This window comes from Caretta caretta, chromosome 18, assembly GCF_965140235.1.
Source record: "Caretta caretta isolate rCarCar2 chromosome 18, rCarCar1.hap1, whole genome shotgun sequence".
Taxonomy (NCBI): Eukaryota; Metazoa; Chordata; order Testudines; family Cheloniidae; genus Caretta; species Caretta caretta.
In genome coordinates this window covers 15,654,734-15,681,435 of record NC_134223.1, presented here as the reverse complement: position 1 = coordinate 15,681,435, position 26,702 = coordinate 15,654,734, and the positions used below count along the sequence as shown (strand labels likewise).

Here is a 26,702-nt window from a genome sequence, read left to right as displayed (position 1 = left end):
CCGAACTTGACTTGTTAGATGGGAGAAGTAGTCCTGAGGCTTGTTTCTGTGGTGACGTGGGATTGGTACGTCGATGGCTGAGAGCCGCTGGACTGGCTTCTTTGGACTTTAAAATCTATGCACCTATACTGGGCTGAACGGTAACCCCAGCAACACCCCAGTACTGGGCTGAACGGTAACCCCAGCAACGGTAACCCCAGAAGCAAGCACCTCTTCAACGCTGGGGCTTGGGGCCAACTCCAGTCATTAGCCAGCATGCGCTGCAGCAGTATCATTGCTGGGCCTAGCCTAGCTGTCTCCCATCTCTAGCGTTCAGTACTAGCCTGCTTTTGCAAGTCCATTGCTGTTCTGCCGGGTCAGGTCACAGCCTGAGCTGGTAGTTCTAGGGCTAGCAGGAAAACACAGCTCCAACACTCATGGGTCTGTTCCATGTCCTGCATGCTCAGCTTGGGGATGAAGAATCCTTAGTGCACTGAGGAGAAGAAGGAGACAGGGTGCTGCTCACGCCTCAGGGAAGAAGAGTGGTTACGGATCCTGTAAGAAACGGGCAAACTAGACATGGTTCAAGGGTCCATCTTTGGTTTGAGTTTTGAGTGAAAGTCCTGGTCTGTCCTAATTTAACTGGAAACCTTTAACCCCTCCCTAGCTCCTGTCTGTTTGGGTTCTCCTGGAGACTGGCTAGAATTATTATTATCATCCCCCTTTATACACATGGGGAAACTGAGGCACAGAGCGATACAGTGCCTTGCCTAAGTGTCAGAACTTGGAATAGAGCCCGTGTCTCCTGACTCCTAGTTCTGTGGCTTAGCCACGAGAGCATCTGTCCTAGCTTGCTGCCCCTCCGGCAGATTATAAAGCCGCTTTGGAGGGAGTCCCGTTTAGTCCAGAAGGATAGTGGCCTTGTTGTGGTGGCTTCCAGGGTCTGCTGCTGAGAGGTGTCGAGCCCTTGCAACTCCAGTGGACTTCCCCTTGGCTCAGCAGTCAGAGCTCCTCTAGGGCCTGTTAAGCAGCGTGTCTGCGTGGGCAGAGTGCTGTGGGGATGCAGAGCAAAGCCACAGCGGCAGGGCTGGGGGGTTGGCAACAAAGCCACTCGTCCCGGCTCTAGGAAAGGGTCTCTCCGCGCTGTGGCTTTTCCCCAGGCACCCACCCACCCACACGTGACTCCCCAGCGTGGAGCCCATCTCTGACATCAGCCCACAGTGCTGCCGGTGACGTGGCTTGTTGCTTTGAACTCACCCCCAGCCCACAGGCCGCCTCTTGAGGGCTGCTGCTCTCCGTTTCACTTCCCAGAGGCGCCGCACTGCAGAGATGGATGAGGGCATCTGGTTTGCATGTAAACATTTTACTTTCTGGTTTCAGAGTAGCAGCCGTGTTAGCCTGTATCCGCAAAAAGAAAAGGACTCCTTGTGGCAGCTTAGACGCCTTCTGAGCGGCGGGCAAAGAGGAAGCCCAGGGACGCAGGCTGAGACCCAGCTCATGCTGCAAGGGAAGGGGAAGGCAGGGCCTCTGCCAGGGGTCGGCCCCTGCTCCCTCCCACACCCCACAGCCACAGAGCCGAGTCAAAGAGGTGACGGGGCGGCTGCTCCCAGTGCCGACGTGGCATCGACTGGGGAGGGTTTGTTTGGGAGCACCCGGCCCGGCGCGCGTTGTTAGAGCAGGTGGGTGCTTCTCTGCCACGGACGCAGAGCTACATAATGGGTTATGTAGCCCATCCCAAGGAAAGAGTGGAGGGGGGGAGTACTGACGTGAGGCCCGGGAGTCAACATGCCTTCTTCTGGAGCAGCACTTACTGAGCCCGTCAGTGCCCTGCTCTGATCCCCACGATGCTCCTGACCAGGACATTGGAACAACCCAAGAGGAGACTCCCCCTCCTCAACCCTCTCCAGAGTGAGCGCCACGTACAGTGGGCGAGGAGTTTGGGCAGGGTTCTGTGGAGACCCCTGAGGGAGCAGGGAAGCGGCGATGCTTACACAGCTCCTGGCTGTGGTGTCCCCGGGCCTTCGCTGAAGGGATCTTGCAGGGCGGCAGACATGGACAGACCCGCTGCCCCCAGCCGCGGCATCCTAGAGATGCCATGGAGAGGTTTTGGCCGCACACCCAATGCCCCGTGCCCGCTGTGGGAGTGGAGTGCCCGACTCGGCTCTAGCTGTCCTTACACTCATGTAGCGCAAGCATTGTGGCTGACTCTGTTTGATGTAATAGGGGACAAAGGAAATCCCCACTCTCTCCCCTACACCCAGGGCAGCTGAGCAAGCCAGCTACACTCCAGCCTCCCATCTAGACTCATAGATTCATCGATTATAGGGCCAGAAGGGACCACTAGTCTGTATGACAGGCCATTGGACTTCCCTGAATATTGTTTAGATTGTAGGCTCCCTAGAGCAGGGACTGTTTCTGTTCTGTGTTCATGCAGCGCTGAGCACAATGGGGTCCTGCGGCTACTAGGTGCTCTGGTGCTCATAGGAATAATAAATGATGTTGTTCACGTAGGGCAATGGCCCAGCTTACTCCCTCTCTGTAGTGACAGCAGAGAGGCAAAAGATTGCCTCTATCAGTGATGACCCCCCCCCCCCACAGAAGATGGGGAGAGCACACTGGGGTGTATTAAGCCATGCATTTGCCCCATGTTACCTGTGGTTTGTCTGCTCTCTAGTGAAGACTACGTCAGTCTCGAGGGCTGTCAACCTGGCACCGTTCGCTAGCACCAAACTCCCACTGTGGGCCCTGACGCTGGTGTGGTCACTGTTGGAAACTGGTGTGGTCACCCACGGAAAAACTGCCTCAGAATTCTCCTCTCCCTTGTCTGGAGAAAGCATTTTAAAGCCACCTTGCCCGCAGTTTGCACCTATAACGTGACCACACAAAGTGCAAGGCAGAGGACCCTCAAGCACAAGAAAGAAGCTGTAATGGGAAGAGAAAGGCAGGGGGAGAGAAAGGAAGCAGATGACAAAAGCAGCGCATGCTTATGCTTCCCGATAACATTTGGAATCGAAACTGTGTGGGCTGGTGGTTAGCCGTCACATTCTGCATGACTTCCCTGTGCTGGTGCTGCAAAGCTGTGGTTCTGCAAGAGACAGCTAAGTTTAATGCTCTTAGCAGAGGATGGATGGGCCAGTGGTTGAGGCTAGACCCAGGTTCAATTCCCTGCTCTGCCACAGACTTTCTGCGAAATTCTGAGCAAGTCTCTCTTTTCCTTAGTCTCTCTGGACCTCAGCTCCCCATCTGTAAAATGGGGATATTAGCACTTCCCTACCTCACAGTGGGGTTGTAAGGATAAATACAGGAAAGACACTGAGGTGCTGAGATAACGGGGCTCTATAAGTATCCTAGGGAGACACTTTGTTCCATTGTATCTATGTTTTCATGCCGTGTCCATCACCATCTGAGTAGAACATAGAATCATAGAAATGGAGGGCTGGAAAGGACCTCAAGAAGTCATCAAGTCCAGTCCCTGTGCTAAGGCAGGACCTAATAAACCTAGACCATCCCTAACAGGTGTTTGTTCAGCCTGTTCTTAAAAACTTCCAATGATGGGGGTTCTTCAATCTCCCTTGGAAGCTGATGCCAGAGTTTAACTACCCTGAGGGTTGGAAAGCTTTTCCTCATATCTAATCTAAATCTTCCTTGCTGCAGATTACTGCAGCCCATTGCTTCTTGTCCTACCTTCAGTGGACATGGGGAACAATTGATCACCATCCTGAGTTGCTCCCTCACCCTTTTCTCAAGACTAACCGTGCCCAGTTTTTTAACCTTTCCTCATAGGTCAGGTTTCCTAAGCCTTTTATCATCTGTGTTGTTCTTCTGTGGACTCTCTCCAATTTATCCACATCTTTCCGAAGGTGTGGCACCGAAAATTGGACACTGTACTCCAGCTGAGGCCTCACTAGTGCTGAGTAGAATGGGACAATGAGATCCCATGTCTTACATATGACCACCTGTTAATACACCCCAGAATGATACTAGCCTTTTTCCCAGCTGCATGCAATTGTTGACTCATATTCAGTCTGTGATCCATTATAACCCTCAGATCCTTTTCAGCAGTGCTACGGTCTAGACAGTTATTCCCCATTTTTTAGTGATGCATTTGATCTTTCCTTCCTAAGTGACATACTTTGCCCATGTCTTTATTGAATTTAACCTTCTTGATTTCAGCCCAATTCTCTAATTGGTCACGGTCATTTTGAATTTTAATCCTGTCCTCCAAAGTACTTGCAATCCTGTAACATTATACCCTCCCAGTTTGACAGAGAACCATTGATAACTAGTCTTTGAGTACGGTCTTTCAACCAATTGTGCACCAACCTTATAGTCATTTCATCTAGACCACACTTCCCAAGTTCGTTTGTGAGAATGTTATGTGGGACTGTGTCAAAAGCCTTACTAAAATCAAGATACATCATGTCCATTGCTTCCCATCTATCCACTAGGCCAGTAACCCTGTCAAAGATGGAAATTAGGTTGGTTTGGCATGATTTGTTCTTGACAGACCCATGCTAGCTATTCCTTATAACCCTATTATCTTCTGGTGCTTACAAATGGATTGTTTAATAATTTATTCCAGTATCTTTCCAGATATCAAAGTTAGGCTGACTGGTCTATAATCCCCTGGGGCCTCTTTGTTCCCCTTTTAAAGATAAGTACTATGTTTGTTCTGTAATCCTCACCCATGCCTCCAGGATTCCTTGAAGATAATTGCTAATAGTTCTGAGATTGCTTCAGCTAGTTCCTTAAATACCTTAAGATGAATTTCACCAGGCCCTGCTGACGTAAATATGTCTGACTAATCTCAATAGCCTTTAACCTGTTCTTTCCCTATTTTGTCTTGTGTTCCTCCCCCTTTGTTAATATTAATTGTGTTGAGTATCTGGGCACCATTCACCTTTTTAGTGAGGATTGAAGCAAAATAGTCATGAAACACTTCAGCCTGCTTGATGTTATCAGCTATTAGTTCTCCTTTCCTGCTAAATAGAGTGCCTACACTTTCCTTCTTCTTTCTCTTGGCCCTAAAGAACCTCTTCTTATTGTCTTTTATGTCCCTTACTAGGTATAACTCATTTTGTGACTTAGCCTTTCTGATTTTGTTCCTACATGCTTGTGCTGTTCTTTTGCATTTCTCCTTTGCAATTTCTCTATGTTTCCACTTTTTTTAAAATTCCTTTTTGATATTCAGGTCCTTAAAGAGCTCCTGTTGGAGCCATATTGGGTTCTTACTATTCTTCCTGTGCTTCGCTTTGTAATGGGATAGTTTGTAGTTAAGTCTTTAATATTATCTCTTTGAGAAACTGCCAGCTCTCCTGAACTCCTTTTTCCCTTAGATTTTCTTCCCATGGGCCCTTACCTGCCAGTAGTCTGTTAGCTAAAATCTGCTTTTTTGAAGACCATTGTCCGTATTCTGCTGTTCTCACTCCTTTCCTTAGAATGAACTAGAATTGAATAGCTTTTATAATCACTTACCCCCAAATTGCCTTCCACCTTCAGATTCACAACCAATTTCCTCCCTGCTGGTCAGAATCAAGTCTAAATTGGCTGTCCCCCTGGTAACTTCCACCACCTTTGAAACAGAAAAGGTTGTTTCGTGCTTCTCTGGAGCACTCCATATAGCATATAGTGCAGCACTTTTAAAGAGAGAGAGCGAGAGAGCATCTCACAGACACTTCCCTGAGCAGCTGCTGGGTTGAAAATTACCACTTTGGGGCCAGATCCTCAGCAATTGTAAATGGACTCAACTTCCTCGAGTTCACTGGAGCTACGCTGATTTGCACCAGCTCAGGACCTGGCCTGTGGTGGTTAAGGAAGTGGACAGTAATTTAAGACTTTTCTAGTCCAGAGTTCGGAGACGGCTGTAACGCTAAGCACAAACTGAATCAGAAATGCTGTATTATTGAGCTTGGTCTGCAATGATTAGGAATGCAATGGTTAGAAAGTCTCTGAAGGCTTTTATGTGAGCTTAGAAGCAGGTACGATAATGAATTAGAGATTGTGTGAAACAGAAGGGAATTCCTACAACGAGAATGTTTTGGTATAACTTTACTCAATTCATTTACATTTATTTATCAAACGTGGGGATTTGTAGCCTGTGTCTCTTTGCAATAAATAAATAGATTCCCAAGTTAGAGCTACTTGACTAGTCTAAAAGCATGTTAGTCAAATGAGTGATTCAATACATCCTCCATCCCTCTTTAGTCTATGAATATAGAACTTCACAGACTCAGGGAGCCTGGTCCACAGACCGGTGGGATCTACTGATTAGCCACTGCCTGAAGATGGGGCAGTGGTGACAGCCCGGGCCCAGAGAACGCTGGCCCCAAACTGCCCTGGGGCCCCAGGGAGGACTCTGTTGCCACAGAAAGTGTCTGACTCTGAGCAGCTGGAAATTCTCTCTCTGGATAACACAGAAGGATTCACATATGAGTGATTCCCTTGTGGAGATGGACAGGGGAGGGAGAGCCCAAAGTTTGTGTTACCTTCCCCAAGAGAAATCCATGTTGTGGTTCAGAGACACATCAAGCTCTCCTGGAATTAAATGATGGAACACAAAATATGATGGGCCAGATCAGACCTAGGAGTCCGTCTAGCCCAGTATCATCCCTCACCCTAGATCAGACCAATGGGCCCATCTGTCCTGATATGTTGCCTCCTCCCTGCTAACCTGGTGTGATGGTCAGGGTCCAGACACCCCAAGAGGAGAACAGGGGGTCTGCACCCCAGAGAGTAAACAATTGAACCAACTGGTTGAATACAATATTATATATAAAACAATGTCAAGTAAGGCCTTTTAGGAAAGGACGTAATATTCTGAATGTGATGGTCCTTTGAGATGCGTAGACAGACTGAGGTTGTGAATTGATGTATTTGTGTAGGGATAAAACTGTGCTCATAATTCGTGCTGCAACCTGCAGCTCCACCTCACAACAGGGAGATGGTCAGCAAGGCAGGAAGGTGGTCAGCCTGCCTCCCCAGCTAGAGAAGACTCGTTCCAAGCACCTAGCATTGTACAACCTAGAAAAAGACAAGTGAAGGACCATTCCAATTATTGGGAAAACACTGAAAAAACTTGAAACTGAACAGAAAATCCCAGTCTTGGAAAACTAAGAACGGGGGGAACTTCTCCCTCTTTCTTTCTTTCTTTCTTTCTTTCTTTCTTTCTTTCTTTCTTTCTTTCTTTCTTTCAGAAAAATCTGCAAACCCAGTTAAAAGGAAAGGGGTTTGACGTGAAGGGTATCTAGAACCGAGGGACCGTCTTGAAGGTGGGGAGCTGTCTGTGAAGACTGGATCCCCACTTAGGGCTAAGGGACACGCTGGGAAACTGAGCAAATGCAATAGGTAATTTGCACTAGAAGAGGCATTTTTATCTAATCTATAATTGTAAAACTTGAGGTTGTGTCTTTACATTGCTTTTCTGTGTAACTTGGATGTGCTTGCTTCGCCTGACTTGTTCCTCTTTGGATCGGTGGTTTTTCTATTAAAATAAACCTTTGGTATAATTTTAGCCCAGACAAGTCTCTGTTGTGCTGCATGGTGTGTGTGTCCCAAAGTGAACAGATAACTGGGGAGCAGATTTCACTCCTTCGGGGGTGACAAACCAGAGGAGTAAAATCCCAGTGTCTGGTAGTGAAGAACTCCGGAAAACGGATTTGGGGAGACTCAGGACTGGAAGGGCTTTTGAGGTCACCATGCAAGGAGTAACTGGGCTGCTGGAAGCTAGGGTGAGACCTTTAGGCTTGTAGGCTAGCTACTGGGATCAAGGCTCTGAGTCATACATAGCACAGCAATACAGCACTAAGGCACCAAAAGTTACCAGGCAGGTGGTGACAGAACCTCTTACTGGTCTGAATGATCCACAAAACATCAACCACTGAATGCAATGGAGGTTGAAAACCTGGACTCCCCAGGGTTATCTACACAAGGAGGGATTCTGGAATAGCTGAACATTCAAACCCTTCTTTAATCCAAGTTAACTTGCAAGTGTAGACAAGCCCCTTTGAAAATGTCCTCCTGCTGCTTCCAGGATGCTCCATCCTTACTGCTGTCCTTTGTGAGTGGCCCCTTAACCCTGTCCTTAGTAGCAATTCCAGCTAGTTTGTACTGTGTCAAAATACAAAGCTTTGATGATGCGTCAATTTTCTCCCTGCCCCCTCCCCTTCGAAACAGAAACTGTGCGTAGAGGAAGAAAACCACATGTAGGCGGTAGCCATACATTAAAAAAAGTGCTCTGCCAGTTCAGAAAGCATCAGAGAGACAGGAGGCGCTTGGCAGGGGCAGAGCTGAAATAAGCCCAGCCAAGGTACCTGAGCTGTAGCAACTCACAGGGAGAGCAGCTTGAGATATGGCCAAGCAAAGAAGACTCTGTCTCCCCAGGCAGGGGATCTGCTTAGTTTTGTTGATGGACCTGTGGCTGCGGGTGGAGCTGGCTCTGGCGACCGAGTGCTCCAATGATGAATTCAAAGTGGTGACCAAGGAGGGTATTACAAACTGCATCACGTGCAGCTCAGGTAAGGGGGTGAGGGAAGGTTCCTCTGTCTTGTCCACATTGCATGTTGACCACAGAATCAATAAACATAGGGAAGGCAAATTTCAGTGTGACAGGAGCAGCAGTGTGTGCAAAGGAAAGAAGAAGCAGGGGCTTCCCCCTTCTTGTTATCAGAGAGGGGCCTGAGCTGCAAAATTCAGACTAGATTTGTGTTCTTGTTTTTGAACCTGCTGGCACCCAAAGGTTGCCAGTGTGGGGCTCTCTGGATTTGGGTTGTCTCTTTGCAGGGATAGGAAAGAGCAGGCTGCAAAATTTGGATCTGGCTTTGGATCAGGACCATCCCAAAGCTGAGGGGTGGTTTGTTTCGAGCATGCTGGCCACGCCCAGCTCTCATTAGGATTTGCTGCCAGATCTCTCAGCCAGCAGGGTAGCTGCATCCTCTGCATTTGAGCTAGAAATGCTCTAATTTGTGGGACCAAAAGTTGGAGAGCTGGATTCTCCCCCAGCCTTGCCCCTGGTGTTGCTATTCACACCTTTGCAAAGTGGGTGTCAAATGCCACTAAATCATAATGCTTTGCACAGGCCTAAATGACAACCAAAGGTGCAAGGTAATAGGGACCCAGGCCCAGAGGCTCAGGGTCATTCCAAACTGTATACAGGTCTTAGGATGTTCATGGAAGAATGAAATTGGGATGTAGTGGAATCTCCATCACTTGTAGTCTTGAAGTCAAGATGGGATGTCTTTCTAAAAGATATGCTGCAGCTCACTCAGAAGTTATGGGCTTGATGCAGGAATTACTGGGTGAGGTTCTATGGCCTGTCTTATAAAGGTCAGACCAGGTGATCTCAATGGTCCCTTCTATCTTTAATATCTATAAATTGCCACACCACATCTAAGGTTCTTCTGGTCTGGTATCATGTCTATAACAGTGGCCAATGTTGTATGCTTCAGAGCAGTTAATTGCACAATACACACAACTGCTGATCAACTGATGCTTGGAAGCACAAGGGTTGGAAGCCATTGTAAATTTTACCCTGGATGGTGTAACAGCAAATGCTGTTCTCATACAGAAATGGCAACATTATCAGCTGTGGTGTTCCATTTTTCTCGCAGGCAATTTTGCTGCCTAGATAAGGGTTTTGTTACATTATGTGACTGTGAGGTCAGATTCCGGACAAGTGTAAAGGTGTGATGCTCACACACAGTGAAGTACCCCTGTCCCACCCCACCCTAGCCTTTAAGTGAGTCACTGAGTCTCAGCACACTTTCCCAGTCTCACACATCCACCGCAGCCAGTCACACCTTTGAGCTGGCTGTCTCAGCAGAGAGGTCACAAAATGAGTGGGCCATGGAGACTAAATTCCCCGTCAGCCCCAGGGCAGCGCTGAGACACTCTGGTGGGGCAGTGTGTGGGGAGATTGCTTTGCAGTTGCTGTCCATGCTGCCCCTGTTCTGTGCATGGAGGGTTTCAGGTCCCCAGGGCAGTTTGCCAATCCAGCCTCGTTCACCAAAAGTAAAATTCAGACGAAAGAGGTGGGTAACCTCAGGCCAGCCAATGGCAGCTCAGCCCACCCCAGGGCCTTTATCCTACAAGGTGCTGAGTGACTTGAGTTGGCTGCAAATTGAGGGTGGTCAGGAGTGGTTCATTAGTAGCCCGTAATTCACAGGCTTTTTATGTACAGAACAAAGTATTCTAATCTCTCTTTGTTCCTGCAGCTCATTTTCTTTACATGCTGAAGTAATTCCATTAGTTTTGCTCCAAACCATCCAAGAATGGAAAAAATAAAAGGGGCCAATGAGTGACAGGTGAATTGAGGAGTATCAGGTGAATCCTCCTGTACATTCCAGCATCAGCTCAGGAAATCGCTGATGCCTGACCGCTGCCACACACCTTTTTGTTTGACGTCCTGTTGCACTAATCTGTACTTTTCCTGTTTCGCCCTTGATGTTACCCAACTGCTGGGCAAACATGCAATTCTCTTTCCTCTAAATAGCGCCCTTGGGCCTGGTGTGACAAGCCCTGGCCCTAGCTTATGTGATCAGTCTTTCATTTTGATGACCTCTGGAGTCTCTCATCATTCATTTTTCTGTTCCATTTTGTTTTAAAGGGTGTCAAAAATTAGAGATGGGAACGAGTTGTGGAGTTCAGATCTAGATTTGGAGCTGAGCTTCTCCCAATTTGGAAGGCAGAGGGGGTTGGCTCTCTGGTTTGACTCTGTGTGAATTTATTTTGGAAGCAAATGTCTGAATGCCAGGGAGGGGCAGGGAATGAGAACTATGGCACTGGTGGTCTGGAATCCTGTGGGCAGCCCTCTGACACAGGCTTCGCCAACAGACTGGAAGCCCAAGGGCTGAACGCAGAGCCCGTTCCTGTGCGGTGTTCCCTTTGGTCATGCAGCACCCATCACCTCACAGTACTGAGGCCTCAAATTTGCAGTAAGTACCAGTGGACTGCAACTGCCTGCATTTGTAATATGATGCATTGCATGCTGGGACTCTCTGGCTGCATTTTCCATTAAAGGTGGGGACAGCCAAGGACTTCTGGGGGTTACCTTTGGCCCCAGGGTTCACCTACCCTAACAACATACTTGGCTCTAGGAATCCCAGTGTGCTGGAGGAGTCACAGTGGGTCAGATTCTCCACAGTTTACCTCAGTGCCACCCCACTGACTGAAACAGAGTCCTTCTGGATTTCCACCCGCGTAACTGAGAGAGTGTTTGGCCCCATGTCTATATATCCTTCCCAGAGGCACCCTCCTGCCTAGAAGGAGGTTCTCCAGCATCACCCAGTAATGCCCATGGTTAAATAACAAGAGCCAGTTTCTGGTCTCTGTTATACCAAGTCTAACTCTTTGCTTTCCTAGTGACACTCGGCCTTTCGGATCCATGCCCTGACATCCTGAAACCGACCTGTAAGTGTAGTCCTGGGTACCAGTGTAGTAATCTTCCATGTACGACCTGCAGGCCACTCCCTCAGTGCAAGGCGGGGACGGAGCTGAACAAATCAGGTAACTATAGGAATGCAAATGAGTCTGTCAAGTTGAGCTCCATGAAGGTGGGGAGGGGCGTCAGTCAGCAGACATTGTACATACGTCCTCTACACGGGTGCATTCTGGAAGCTGCCCGGTGGTAAGGAGGAGATGGTTCAGCAAGCCAACCATCAGCTTCGAAGTGGCTGAAGTCCATGAAGGAAACAGTTCAGATCCTGGAAAAAAAAAAAGAAAAAAATTATTTGCTAGCTCTTTCTGGGCTACTTTGCAGTTCTAAAATGATGGTGATGGCAGGGCGGGAGGGGAGTTGTGAAAATTTTACCTCAAAAGATGTGTTTTTTGCAGCCAAACAGGCAAAATGTCAAAATTCTTCACATTTCACTGCAAAAACTCGTCTCTAGTATTTTACTCTATAATAAGATCATCTTTGTGTGTTCAGCAATTACACTGAGGAGCGTAATATAAAAATGATGGATGGACAGAGTGAAAATTTGGCCGGATTTCACTCCAAAAGAGTCCTCTTTCTGATTGTAAACCAACCAAATGCATAGGGTTGGAGGGGAGGGGTCATTACATGGATCCAATTTCATGAAGTACCAGGTTTCAAATCTAATTGCTAATATTTTGCACAGCTCTGGCGCATAACAGCGAGTATGCAAAGAAGGGAAATGAAAAGGGAACTAAAAAACCAGAATAGATGAAAAAAAGGTGGAATAGCAGGTTTTAATTTAGCAGCCAATCATAGTTTAACAATGGGGAGATAGGGCGGTGTTGTGGTTGAGGCATTGGCCTGAGACCTAGAAGATGTGGACTCGAGTCCCAGCTCAGCGACATGCAGGCTTCTTGGGCAGGGCCAGCTGGCTCTACCGTTTTCGCCGCCCCAAGCTGTGAAAAAACCTGTCGCCACCGAATTGCCGCCGTGGATGGCGGAACGGATAAGCTGCCGCCGAATTGCCGCCACTGCGGCAACTCTTCCGCCCCTTTCTGACGGCCGCCCTAAGCACCTGCTTGGAACGCTGGTGCCTGGAGCCGGTCCTGTTCTCGGGAGACCTTGGCGGGAAAAACATTTAATCTCTCACTGCCTTATTTTTTATGGATAAAAGAAAGATAATGATACTTCCCTATCTCGCAGGGTGGGTTGACCTGATGGCTCTGTAAATATGCAAGATGTGCTCAGAAATTATAGCGATGGGGCCCAAACAAACAGGTGGATTTTAGGAGGGGGCTGATTCAAATCCCATTAAAGTCAAGTGTAAGATATGCATTGATTTCTTAAGTCTAAACATTTAGACTAAAAAAGGGGTGGGAGGGAAGGTCAAAATTGGAATGGAACATTTTGAAATGATGGAAACGAAACATTACATTTGACCCGAAATGAAGTGTTATTTCATTTTCTCTCTACAACATGCCAAACAATAGCGCTCCCACTACCTCGTCTTAGGGGACTAGTCTACAATCTAATGGATCTCCCTCCTCAGGGGTTTCTCCTAATGTCCATCTTAAAGTGCTCCTTTCTTACATTCATCCCATTCCCCCAAGTCGTAGAAATGCAGAGCTGGAAGAAACCTGAGAGGTCATCAAGTCCAGCCCCCTGCACTGTGGTAGGACTAAGTAAACCTAGACCATCCCTGACAGGTGTTTGTCCAACCAATTATTACAAATCTCCAGTGATGGGGATTCCACAAGCACCCTTGGAAGCCTAGTCCAGCGCTTAACTACCCTTAGAGTTAGAAAGGTTTCAGAGTAACAGCCGTGTTAGTCTGTATTCGCAAAAAGAAAAGGAGTACTTGTAGCACCTTAGAGACTAACCAATTTATTTGAGCATGAGCTTTCGTGAGCTACAGCTCACTTCATCAGATGTTTACCGTGGAAACTGCAGCAGACTTTATATATACACAGAGAATATGAAACAATACCTCCTCCCACCCCACTGTCCTGCTGGTAATAGCTTATCACCTGATGATCACTTTAGATAAGCTATTACCAGCAGGACAGTGGGGTGGGAGGAGGTATTGTTTCATATTCTCTGTGTATATATAAAGTCTGCTGCAGTTTCCACGGTATACATCTGATGAAGTGAGCTGTAGCTCACGAAAGCTCATGCTCAAATAAATTGGTTAGTCTCTAAGGTGCTACAAGTACTCCTTTTCTTTTTTTAGAGTTAGAAAGTTTTCCCTACCATCTAACCTAAATCTCCCTTGCTGCATATTAAGCCCATTACTTCAATTGACATGGAGAACAATAGTTCACCATCCTCTTTATAACAGCCCTTAACATATTGGAAGACCCTCTCCCCCCCGTCCTCTTTTCTCAAGACTAAATATGCCGTTTTGTTAACCTTTCCTCATAGATCAGGTTTTCTAAACCTTTTCTCATGTCTGTTGCTCTCCTCTGGACTCTTTCCAATTTGTCCACATCTTTCCTAATGTGGACAATTTCCTCCTGTGTCTTACATACCACACTCCCCTTAATACACTCCAGAATATTGGCCTTTCTCACAGTTGCATCACGTTGTTGACTCATATTCAGTTTGTGACCCTTATAATCCCCAGATCCTTTTTTGCAGAGCTAACACGTAGCCAGTTATTGCCCATTTTGTATTTGTGCATTTGATTTTTCCTTCCTAAGTGAAGTACTTTGCCCTTGTCTTTATTGAATTTAATCTTGTTGATTTCAGATCAATTCTCCAATTTGTCAAAGTCATTTTGAATTCTAATCCTGTCCTTCAAAGTACTCGCAACCTCTCCAAGTTTGGTGTCATCTGCATATCTTATAAGCATGCTATCCACTCTATTATCTGAGCCATTAATGAAAATATTGAATAGTACTAGACGTAGGATTGATCTCTGTAGGACTCCCTTCCAATTTAGCAGTGAACCATTGATAACTACTCTTTGAGTACAGTCTTTCAACCAATTGTGCACCAACCTTATAGTCATTTCATCTAGACCACACTTCCCAAGTTTGCTTATGAGAATGTTATGTGGGTCTGTGTCAAAAGCCTTACTAAAATTAAGGTACAGTATGTCTATTGCTTCCCACCTGTCCACTAGCCCAGTAACCCTGTCAAAGAAGAAAATTAAATTGATTTGGCATGATTTGTTCTTGACAAATCTATGCTGGCAATTTCTTCTAACCATACTGTCCTCCAGGTACTTGCAGATTGATTGTTTATTAATTTGTTCCAGTGTCTTTCCAGATATTAAGTATCGGGGGTAGCCATGTTAGCCTGTATCCACAAAAACAACAAGGAGTCCGGTGACACCTTAAAGACTAACAGATTTATTTGGGCATAAGCTTTAGTGGGTAAAGAACCACTTCTTCAGATCCATGCATTTTTTACCCACGAAAGCTTATGCCCAAATAAATCTGTTAGTCTTTAAGGTGCCACTGGACTCCTTGTTGTTTTTCAAGGTATTGAAGTTAGGATGACCAACCTATAATTTCCCAGGTCCTCTTTGTTCCCCTTTTTAAAGACAGGCACTGTGTTTGCCCTTTTCCAGTCTTCTGGGACCTCACCTGTCCTCCATGACTTCTCAAAGATAATGGCTAATGATTCTGAGACTGCTTCAGCTAGTTCTTTAAATAACCTAGAAAAAATTTCATCAGGTCCTGCCAACTTGAATACATCTAACTTATGTAAATATTCTACTGGTTCTTCCCTATTTTGACTTACATTCCTTCTCCTTTGTTGTTAATATTAATTGTGCTGAGTATCTGATCTCCAATAACCTTTTTAGTGAAGACTGAAACAAATAGGCATTAAACCCCTCTCTTTCTTGATATCATCAGTTATTAGCGCTCCTCTCCATTCTCCATATTTACTCTGAAATGTTTGAAGATGGACCATACTTGTCTTCCTATGCAGCAATGCTGCCTCCCAGAAGTAATCCCCTTTCTTTTCTCTCCTAGGCACTGATCACTTCAAATTCACCTGTGAACCCTGTAAAAATGGAACCTATTCTGACACTCTGAACAGCTGTTGTAGGCCTTGGACTAAGTACGTATTTATGGATAGATCTCTTCTTTGGCAATACTCATGATACACACCTCAAGTGGTTAATTTTAAATTTTTTAAAAAAATTAAAGCCACAGTAATTAATTATCCAAGAGTCTGCTGGGTTACTATTACAGGTGTTTTTGCTTGGCAGGATATCACATAAATCTTTTCTTTGGTTTTGTACCCAACCAATCTTAAAGTGAAACTTGGGGAAATCAAAAAAACCCCACATTTTTCACCTACTTTCAGGTCAAAGCCACAAATTGACCCAAGCATGGATACAGTTTGAAACTGGGTCTGGGTGGGATTGAATCTTAACAAGCTTCTCAGCAGAACTGGTCCAGTGTATCCAGCCAGAGTAGCCATAATTTGGCCAGTTGTGCTCTAAAGAAATAAAAAATACAGGAAAGAGAGACAGGTGGAGTGGGAGAGAAGGCGGAAGCCGGGGACAGAAACAGAGAGAGACGTTCTTAACAATGCTTTGCCTTTTTCTTAGCTGTGAGAGTTCTGGATTACGAACAATCAGGCCAGGAAATCATACCCATAATGTGGAATGTGGCATTTTCAGAGCTGTGACCCCAGTTCAGCAGCAAGGTACATCCTGGATGGCAGATCATTTACTTCAGACTCTTCCTTTCCTCAAGGCATTTAAGATCATGATCCCCAGACAAAGGCCCGATCCTGGGTTTGTGCCATCATGGTTGCTTGGCATGGAAGAAATAACCCTTGAGTTCCCTGTGGTATTTATGAAGCAGCATGAATTGCTGAGAAGCCCAGATTTAAACATCATGAAACATTGCTAACAATAATAACCATCAAAGGGTCAGGAGGAGAAATGTAGGGGTGGTAATAGAACTGTTCCTTAGCAAACAGCTTATCAGAGTTTTCCATCCGGCATCTGCTGCTCTTTAATAGGGCGCTCTCAAGAGACACAACTTAGCAGTTCATCACCCACATTCAAATTTCTGTCTGTCTCTGACTCCCCCACCATGTGCCAGTTGTCGGTCCCACTCACCCAGATGTCAATTAGCAGCAGACCCCGGAAACTCAAGTTACTAATGGGGAAAAATATTGAGCCCCATCCTGACAGGTACCAAGCATCTCTGATGGGGTCCTGAATGCCCTCAGCTCTCAGAGATCATTGGAGTTGAGGGGCCTCAGCAGCACTAGGCCCTTTGTATGCAGATATCTTAATTTCTACTGGGCCAGGTCACTGGAGCTGCAGGAAGGGTAAACATTTGGTCCACTGTGTGTTGTGTTCCTTCAGGGAAACCCTAGGCTGGGTTTGACTTGCACCCTGTGACACTCCATTGAAGCCAAAAGTAAATGGATGAAAAGATAGTGCCAGAGACATACTAGGTCCTCATTACAACACAGAGAGAGGAGGACGCTCGTGTTTAAGCAATGTAGAGATCATGCATGCTACCCACAAACAATGATCTCCTGCACACATGATCCCAGGCCAGTTCTGACCTTTGTGATTAATAACCCGTACTATGGTTATCCCTTTCCTAGTTCCCCGTCTGACTCAGACATAGATTAACACACTGCTCCCTCATTTCCTTGGAAGCATTGGCTTCCCTGTAGCACAGGGCTGGGCTGTGGGTCATGTGATCCATGGCCATGTATTTCATTTCATCCCCCCCCTGCTCATCAGATTCCAAGTACACCACCATCCTGGCGATATTGACTGCACTGGGTGTATTCATTCTCATCCTGATGACTTTCTTCCTGCACCTTTGCTTATGGACGCTGAAGAAAGAGAAACTCCACATCATTGAAGGTCAGTGCATCTGTATGGACTATTTCATGGTAGCTGAAGGGAAGAAGGCATGGGTCAGTGGCTAAGACCCTGTGGACTTGGTAGATCTGGGTCAGTTCCCTGCTCCACCATTGACTTCTTATGTGACCTTGGGTAAACCACTTCAGTTTATGTCTACACTGCAATCAGAGGTGTGATTGCAACTTAGGTTGGCACACTCACGGGATCCTTAATCTAGCTAGCAAGGCTTAAAAAAGCTGTCAAGAGGTGTGCAAACCCTTCAGCGCAGGCTGTGCAAACCCACTTGGAACAGTGGCTATGTACTCACATTGCTAGCTCATGCTGTCGAGTCTTCGTTGCTATTTTCAGCTATGCTGGCTAGATTAAAGCTAGCGTGAGTAGCCAACCTGAGCTGAAAATCACACCTCTGAGTGTAGTGTAGACATGCCCTAAACCTGTCTGTGCATTTATCTCCCCATCCCTTCCTCAGAGGGATATTGCAAAGGTAAATATGCTTAGGGCGGAGAGCTGCATGGGGACCAGGTAAATATAGATGTGATGTGTGTCCTGAAGCAGACACTCTGGATGCATAGGCATTGTTTCCTGGTTTGCTTACACAGCAGCAACCAGCAGGGAGAGGGGCTGGTTTTGTGCGTTTATGCTGTGTGCACAAGTATTTGTGGCCTGCAGGGTGTGTGACTGTGCGAGGAATGAACAAGCAAAGATTATACTGCCCGCTCTTCTAAAAGTATAATGTAGTTCAGAATCTTGAGATGGATTTGGGCTTAACCTATAACAGACCCCACCCAACACCGAGGGTCAGATTTTCGTTTGCATGAAGGCACTAGATAGTGCCGTAGCAGTGCAATGGGGCTCTTAAGTGGAGGTAAATACATTCACACACAGTCCAAGGCCCCCTTACCCAGTCTGAGCAATACAAAGGGGCCTTAAGTGTCTACACTGCGAAAAAAGCCCTCTTGCAGTGAGTCTCAGAGCCCAGGTCAACTGACTCGGGCTCATGGGAGTCACTCTGCGGGTCTAACCATAACAGTGTGGAGTTTGGGCTTGGGCTGGACCCTGGGCTCTGAAACCTGGTGTTTGGGGGAGCAAGTCAGAGCCCGAACATACACCCTGCTATATTTTGCCCAGATTCTTAGACTCACTTCCATGAAGGGTTTTTCTGCAGTGTAGACACACTCTTAGTGTCAGTCAGAATCTGTCCCAGTATTATGGACAACGATCCAATCGTGTCCTTTCAAGGCTCATGATCCATCCACTTGAGGGCAGAAATGAGGCAATCCCTGGCTGAGGGCCTATCATGGGGGTCCCCTAAGCATCCTACTTTCCGGCAGACATTCCAAAACAGGAGGTACTAGCCATTGTGTTGAGGTGTATAGCGCATAGTATAGATTTTCCATGTGGGTTGCAGCACTTGAGATCTTTGCGGGCCTCACCTGGACTCATTCCAAGTTCTGAGGCGATACGATACCTTAACATCTCCGGGTGGACAGCAAGAGTAGGCTCATTCATCGCTGAACGTGGTGCACCTGTCAGACACCCGTGAAATGCTGCTTCCCATTCCTTACAACCGCAACCCTAATGTCTGCTCCTTCCCTGGGGGTGCTCCCTACAGAGCCTGACCATCCCAGCATTCTGCTGCCACCGACGTGCCGCCTGGTCGAAGATACTTACAGCTGCCAGTTCCCAGAGGAAGAACATGGAGGCAAAATCGCTGAAGGAAAACTCTCTTATTGCCCTAGTGTGGGGCCACACTGAAGTTGCAGATGGAGTGAGAGTTGCTGCCAGAGGAGCAGAGCTGGGCTTGTCAAACGTAGAGCAGAGAGGGACAAAGGGGCAATTTTAAACATAGCAGCAAGAAGTGGGCTTTTGTAACAGATTTTGTGTTAGAAATTGAGGAACCACTAACTCAAGCTGACATTTAGTGCAGCCAGAATCCCAGCTCTATGTTCCTCCTTTTCTGAGCCCAAGTCCTCCTGAACTCAGTCCGGGACTAGAATATCCGGCTCTGATTTTCCCCTGGGCATCCTCTGCTCATGACCCTCGCTTACTGTGTTGCATTTCCGTGGTGTGTCAGGGTCTCTCCATGAGGCCCTACAGTTGCCTCTCTCCTGGCCATGTGAGTATGTCCCTGGGGAACTTAACTGAAGTTTTCATCAGGTGTTTTACCAAGGTGGCACATGTGTCTGTAGGACATATATGAAGGGAGTGAGGGGGGCAAAGTGTGGCTAAAGGAGCATTTTTAGTCCGCAATACTGCAGTCAACCATATTGTATTCCACTCGCCCCGTATTGCCTTCCATTGGTAGGTGAAAAGGGGAGCTCTCTCTGAATCTGTGAAACGTTTTGCTCTCGGGTGGAAACAGGATTTCCTTGATGCTTTTGCTGATGGCGCAAATCTCAGTGCACAGCTCTTGTCCCTGTATAGTTTCCAGTCTGAGGCTACGTCACTTAACATGTCTGTGGGCCCTGCTCTGGAGACAATCAAAGGCCCTTGTGTTTGTTTGCAGAGATTCTTGCAGCAGAGCAAGAGCCTTGGCTTAGCGATAGGAGAACATGGGGGTGTTTTGGGTTCCATGACACCTCAGGGAACATTTGTTTTTTGCCATGGGAGCCATTTTTGTTTCAGGAAAAGTCAATTAAAAATACAATCAAAAACCCAACCTGAGGCCTATTTACAAACCACAAAGAATCTGCTTTGTAAATAATTCTCACCCAGCTTCTAAACAAAACAAAGGCCAGGACTTGCACTTTTGGGCAGGGCCAAGGGAAAACTGTGCCGCCAAGATCTAGCTCCTCGGCTGGTATAGACCGGAGAAGTGCAATGGACGAGACCAGCAATTTCAGTGGGGCTACGCTGATGTACGCCAGCTGCGGATCCAGCCCCAGAAGTTTTGAATTATGTTAAACTTGAACCCCAGATTTTCATAGAGTACCACCACTGGTAGAATGAATCCCTTCTGCCTTAATTTTAAAGGCCAAATCCTCATCTTTGTGGTCAATCTCCTTCACCGGAGCTACTTTGCATCAGCAAAGGATGTGATCTTTTGGCTAAGACTCAGTGTCTTTCTTTGACACCATCCGAGTGCTATGTAGTTTCCTAGCCCTGCCCTCCTCCCCCTGCCCCCTTCCAGGAAAGACCGATAACTTTGGAGACAAATCTCTTGATGACTAAAAGCTCCCTGAGCCAGGATGAGGTTTTGAGTCAGAGTTCATACAAAGAAAATGCAAATACCACCTACCTCAAACCAGGACGTCAATTTCCTCCTCTGATTTTTGGCAAGATAATGAAGTTAGGCCTATAAGTTAAGGCAAGCACTGGAAATATTAATGCATGGTGAATAGAAATTTGCATTTTTCTGTTAAATGATAATAAACTGTGTTATCCTTAGCTGTACAGATATGTAAAAAGAATGTGATGCAGTCCCATTGATAAGGCCTGCTCAACAGAGGAATCTCATATTTTGAAAGCAATTCTGTACGTCTCTACAATTCCTGATCACACATTCTGTAATCATTTGGGCGGATCATTGGATTCCTCACACTGACACGTTTCCATAATTTCAGTGTGTCACCTTCATACTGCCAAAGCAGAGTTCTATGGGGATTTATTGTTCTAACATTATTTTGCTTGCTTCCTTTTGTGTGAACTACCGAATGTTGTGATTTGGTGCAGTAACTGTAAGAGTGAAATCAGATGGGAATGATTGTGAGTTATAGCACAGGATGAGAAGTCTGGACTCCTAATGCTGCCACTGGCTTGGTATCTAGCCTTGGGCAAGTCACTTAACCTGTTTGTGTCTTGGTTTCCATATCTGTAGTAGAGGCATTGTGTGACATAACTGGTGTTTGTAAAGCATTTGATGTTTCTCTAATGCCTTTTGAAGTATCATTCTTACTCAGGAAAAGCACTATTTACCCTTGCACCCTCCACCCACCACCTTGTGAAATTTGACCAGTTCCTCATTAATTCTCCAACATTTACCATGACGCTCATGGGTGCGGCTAAATCACATCAGCAAAATTATAAAAACGAGGACGAGAACGGGGTTTTGTTCTGCTCCAGCTGTGGAATGTACAGACCCACAGCTGGGGTGGGAGGTGAGGTGAGTGGGAGGAGCCAGAGGGAACGGACCCCAAAGGGTGACTTTGCCTTTGTCAAAGAGTTTATATTCTGGTGCACTTCATGGCTTTGAGCTATCACTACCCTTGCTACTGTTAAAGTGAATGTCCTCCTTGTTCCAACTTGCCAGCTAAGCAAAGGCTGTTGCTGCTGCCCCAGGTGTGAGTGTTTGGAAGCTGTCATTCTGTGCATTGCCTTTCCTTTAGACAGCCGTTTTGTTTATTATGTATGTTTTTAAAAAAAAAAAATCTTCTTGTGACCTTTTGTAAAGGCAAAATAAACATTAGCTCTGACTAATAAATCAATGGAGCTGATCTGAATTGAGCCAAGATTCAGAACAATTGTGGGGTTTTTGGTGGCTGTTTTCTGTTCGTTTTTAAATTCTCTTCTTTTGGTGGATTTATCTCCGTGCTCTTGATAGGACTGAATAAGTTTTCTCCACACAGCTCTTCCATATACACCTGGCTTCTACCCTTGCACACCCCCTGCTATTCCACTCCTGTGTCCAGGGCCAGATTCACCATTAGGCTAAAGAGGCTATAGCCTTAGGCCCTCTTATGTTTACTCTTACTGGTCAGGCGGGGGCACAGCCAGGGCCGGGTAACGGTGAGCAAGCTTGCTCATGCAGCCCTGCTGGAGAGTTCCTGCCAGCAGGAAAGGCAAAGCAGCCCCCTGCGGCTTGGCAGGAGCTCAGGCAGCACCGCTCTGCAGGAACACACCGCCAGGGATCCGGTTAACACTGGTGACCGGACACTAAAAATCCGGTTACCACAGGAACCCGTGCCAGCCGTGGCATTGCCCCCTCCCCACCCCACTCTCAGACCGTCCGACTTCCGATTTCTCCTGATCTTTGCTTAGCTGTCAGGAAGGGAAGAAGCTCCCTCTGTCCCTCTCCTCTGCTGAGGCTGGCACTGGGTCTTAGTGCTCGTCACCGTCATCTTCTGTGTGTGCTGGGTCCCGTTCCTGGACAACCGGTGAGTGGCGCGGGGAAACAGCAGTACCAGAGCGGTCATGCGGGGAAGCTTGCACAGAACCTGCACACACTCTATCCAGCTCCAGCCAGAACGATTGCCCCTCCCACGTATAAGGAATGAATTCCCCCACACTGTGTAGGAAAAACAAAACCAAACATCCCATTCTGGATACCAGTCCTTTAACTTTTACAGAACCTTCCACTGAAGGGCTTCAGAGTTATGATGCCCTGTGAAATGTTCAACACTGTATTGAACTGTACTAAAAATCAAAGACATTCAATTTTTTTCTTTGATGTATTTTTCTGTACTGGGATGTACAGGCCACCAAGTTATTCCCTCATGCTCAGCCTAGTTCCACAGGCCAACACATCATTGTACTTTTAACAGGTTGCAAAAGCCCTGGAGGAAGCTGAACACACAATGTTGTAGGTTTCTCCCTCTCCCGCAAGGATTTTAAATCCACTTCTTAGCAGACTATGATAGAAAGACTGGCGGAATAGGCTAAGGGCAGGTTCTGTCCATTTGCTGGTTCTCTAGCAGTTCAATCCATCATAAAGTTACCTCACATTTGATTTCTTTTGAGTTTCATTCCAAAAACTTAAAGGTAAATAACCCTGAAGTTAGTCCTCATTTTTCTGCCCCAACTCAAACGAACTTCTTCCCCAAGTGGAAAACGCTGGGTAAGCATGGGCTGTGATTCGAGAAGGGAAGGAGAACACAGGCCAGTTCCTGCTGACCGTTACACCTGTGTAGCCTTATTGACTTCATGGAGAACAGATTTTTGCACAAGAATAGATTTTGGTCCCTTCTGCCTTTTCACACCTGGTATAAACAGAATCTCATTCACTGTCCTCCCCTAAACTCTGAGCACTTTAAGGGAAAAAAATAAGCAAGGTCTGCTTGATTTACACAGGCAAAGGAAACAGGAAGCTCACCCTTCATTCTACACCAGACTTCAACAAAAACCACATCTGATATAGCAATGGTGTAACTACAGCAGTCTTGGTTGGACTGTTCTTTTGAAAGATCCTTAATGGTACTTTTAAGATGCTGACTTTCAGTGAAGTCTTTTTCTGCAGGGGGGCAGAGAACACAACAGGGAATAGCTCTGTTTTGTCAACTCCTAGTCATTCGAAAGCTGAAACTCTTAAGATTAAGTTTGTTTAATATTTGTACAGTGATTCTGAAGAGCTAACATAGTACAGAAGTGCTAAATATTATGACCGGCCAACCATCTAAAGATCTGTGTCACTCCTAGCTGTTACCTTTTTCTTACAGAAAGTTTAAAACAAACAAATGCAAACCATAGGGGGCTGGTGCACACAGAACTCACGCTTAAAAAACCTCATGTCAGAGCTGCTGATCACACATTCCAGAATAGATAATACTTAGTCCTGCCATGAGTGCAGGGGACCGGACTAGATGACCTCTCGAGGTCCCTTTCAGTCCTATGATTCTATTATATGATTCTAATTGTGGAAGAGCTTGGTGACAGAATGGCCTGATGTGGTGAATCACTGGAGATTAACTACACAAACTGGGTATGATCCCACAAATAATATTTGGGTTTAATGTGAAAACAGTAATTCATTGTCCTCAGCCACTGCAACACTGGGATGCAGCTTTCAGAGCAGGACAGCCTAAAATACAATGCCACTCAATGTCATTTTCCCACTACTACTTCCTCTAATTCAGTGGATTTTACTCCTGAGTGGTTTTCTTTTACACAACAAAAAACCTCCCAGAGTGCAGTCAGAGTGAGATGGGGTATGTGGTGTAAAGGCCATAGCTTGGGGGAAAGGGCTTGGCTTTGCACTGTGCAGAAGGAGAGCTGAGGGTAGAAGCGCAAACCTGAAAGAGGTGAGCAGGATGGGGGACGTTGCAGTGTCCACCCTCATACAGAGGAGCACCCCACTAGCTCGGAGGAAGGAGGCCCAGGAGAAGGATAGCGTCGCATCCCTCGTGCTACCTCTTACTCAGAAGTATCTATTTGAAGAATTGAGCGTTGTGAGAGTAGAATAAATTTGTTAATTTTACATAAATAAAGAATATGTAAATATGTCTGTAGAGAAATGTTTGATGACATCATCATTTTTTTTTGCAATATGTCATTCTTAGGCCCTTTCCTCCCATTAGCCTTAGGCCCCCTCATAACGTTAATCTGGCCCTGTCTGTGCCCTCCAACAGCTCTGCCAACAGTCCAACCCAGCAGTATCATCTACTATTCTAACAAGCCCTCCCTCCCACCACCCCCTCTGCTTTAGGAAATGGGGATTTCCAGGCAGCTGGGAAAGCCAGCTTTCCAGCTACTTAGTACCATCAGAGCTGGAGAACAGTGCTTAGATAATGCTAACGTGGTCAAGACGGAGAAGCAAAACTGTTTGATAGGCTGGGGACTAGGAGAACAGTCTCAACTCTTGATGGACTAGCAGGTGGCGCTGTCTGTTTGTACTGATGCATTGAACACAGCTACAGTACCTGGGGGCAGTTTGCAGAGTGGCCCATCCACTTTATGCCTGGCTCAAGAAACATTTCTACTTCCTACCTATCTAACTGCTTGCCCAAGGACTTATTACTGATGAAAAAATCAGTTCATTTCTTGGCGTCTCATGGTTCTGATTCCGGGGGGGAAACCCCTAACTGTGTGTGATTGTAACTCCTGGGGCATTTCAGCAACAGATGATTGAGATGTGGTTCAAAGAAAACAAAGGTTACCCATTCAGAGTCCCTAGGCAAAGAATCTTCATACATTACGGTTTCCGTTCAGAGAGCTCTCTCTCTACAATACACAATGACACCTATACAAAAGTATATGTATAGTATTTTCAAGTACATAAAAGGTTGTTACAAGGAGGAGGGAGAAAAATTGTTGTTCTTAACCTCTCAGGATAGGCCAAGAAGCAATGGGCTTAAATTGCAGCAAGGGAGGTTTAGGTTGGACATTAGGAAAAACTTCCTAACTGTCAGAGTGGTTAAGCACTGGAATAAATTGCCCAGGGAGGCTGTGGAATCTCCATCATTGGGGATATTTAAGAGCAGGTTTGACAAACACCTGTCAGGGATGGTCAAGATAATACTTAGTCCTGCCTTGAGTGCAGGGGACGGACTAGATGACTTCTCGAGATCCCTTCCAGTTCTATGATTCTATACAAGATACTACCCTCCCTGGAAACTATCTTGACCCTAAGAGAGTGACCCCTAGAATGTCTCAAGCATATTGCGTTCAGTAGTTCTTCTCTTTTTATCAGAAGTGCCATCTCCGTCCAGCACCTGTTATTTGTCAATCCCTCAAGCCTCTCTCAAGGCAGCTTTTACTGTTTATGGAAAATACACAAAATGTCATTAACAGACTAGAAGTCTGATTAAGCTATGACCCAAAGGCAAATTTCTTAGAAACGGACACCATTTCCTGAGTTACCCGAAGCTCTCTTGGTTGTTTATGATAGGAAACAAAATGGTGGGCGGTCAGTTAACATTATAAATGACAGCCCAGACCAGTGACTTATGGATGGAGAATTCACGACGCTGAGTTCTGGAAACACTGTGAGTAGCTCTTGAAACAAAAATTAAGGGCCCAATCCTTCAGCTCTTACATGAGTAATGTGAGTTGTCCCATGGTAGCCAATAGGAGCTGTGGGTACTCAGCACCTTTAAAAATCAGGTCATTGCTTTAGGCTCCTAAATATGGATGTAATATGGAAAGGGAGGTGCTGACCTCGCTTGGTTAGGTTTAAAAGCCAGTCACTAGCGAACTTGACTGCAAACAGCTAGCAGCTAACAGCGGAGATCAGCATTTCTGTGGCAGTTTGGGTTGTCCCCCATTTCTTTTTTTCTAGGAATAAGATCTAGGAAAGGAAGGCGATGGCTACTGAGGCAGCACTAGAAGTGACCTGAGGAGGGGAGAAGACAAAGAAGACGGTCAGATACAGAAGCTGCAGGATGTACTTCATCCTTGAGTGGATATCTGTGGGAAGCTACTTATGCATGAAATTCGCTTGACAGAGCTCATGGCAGAGAAGATCCAAGGATTAGAGGTGCCCCTGGAGATGATGGAATTCAGACAAGGATTCCTATAATGCAGGAGAGGAGAGAGCAGGTGACACAGACAACTCGAGACGTGCGGACACCTGCTGAACAAAAGGACCTGGAGTGTGAAATGCCAGAAGAGGAGGGTGATCCATGGAAGGACATGACTATGAGAACAAGGCAGAGGAAGAGAACCCTAGTGGTGCTTGAGTAACAGGTTTGCTGCACTGGGGTGTGAGAAGGAGAAACAGGCAGACAATGGGGTGGTGAGGAAGGAAAGAAGGGAAGCCAGTCCCTGCGGAAGAAAGTAAGAGATGATAGAGATAGCCAAGGACCAGAG

General features: G+C 46.3%; 1 protein-coding gene across 1 annotated transcript; it reads left to right on the top strand.

The window, feature by feature from the left end:
• The first annotated feature begins 8,201 nt into the window (after positions 1-8,201).
• Positions 8,202-21,703, top strand: TNFRSF18 (TNF receptor superfamily member 18). The gene is made up of 6 exons (XM_048825158.2): positions 8,202-8,492; positions 11,335-11,478; positions 15,373-15,460; positions 15,957-16,054; positions 17,118-17,243; positions 18,856-21,703. Exons 1-6 carry the CDS (start codon positions 8,327-8,329, stop codon positions 18,996-18,998), a joined length of 765 nt encoding a protein of 254 aa, XP_048681115.2. The 5' UTR covers positions 8,202-8,326; the 3' UTR covers positions 18,999-21,703.
• The last annotated feature ends 4,999 nt before the right edge of the window (positions 21,704-26,702 follow it).

Bases quoted from the DNA above. Each gene is read 5' to 3' on its own strand.
- TNFRSF18 (XM_048825158.2), top strand. From the start codon at position 8,327: ATGGCCAAGCAAAGAAGACTCTGTCTCCCCAGGCAGGGGATCTGCTTA. The intron at 11,479-15,372 runs GTAACTATAGGA...TTTCTCTCCTAG, and splicing joins GACGGAGCTGAACAAATCAG to GCACTGATCACTTCAAATTC. The intron at 15,461-15,956 runs GTACGTATTTAT...CCTTTTTCTTAG, and splicing joins TGTTGTAGGCCTTGGACTAA to CTGTGAGAGTTCTGGATTAC.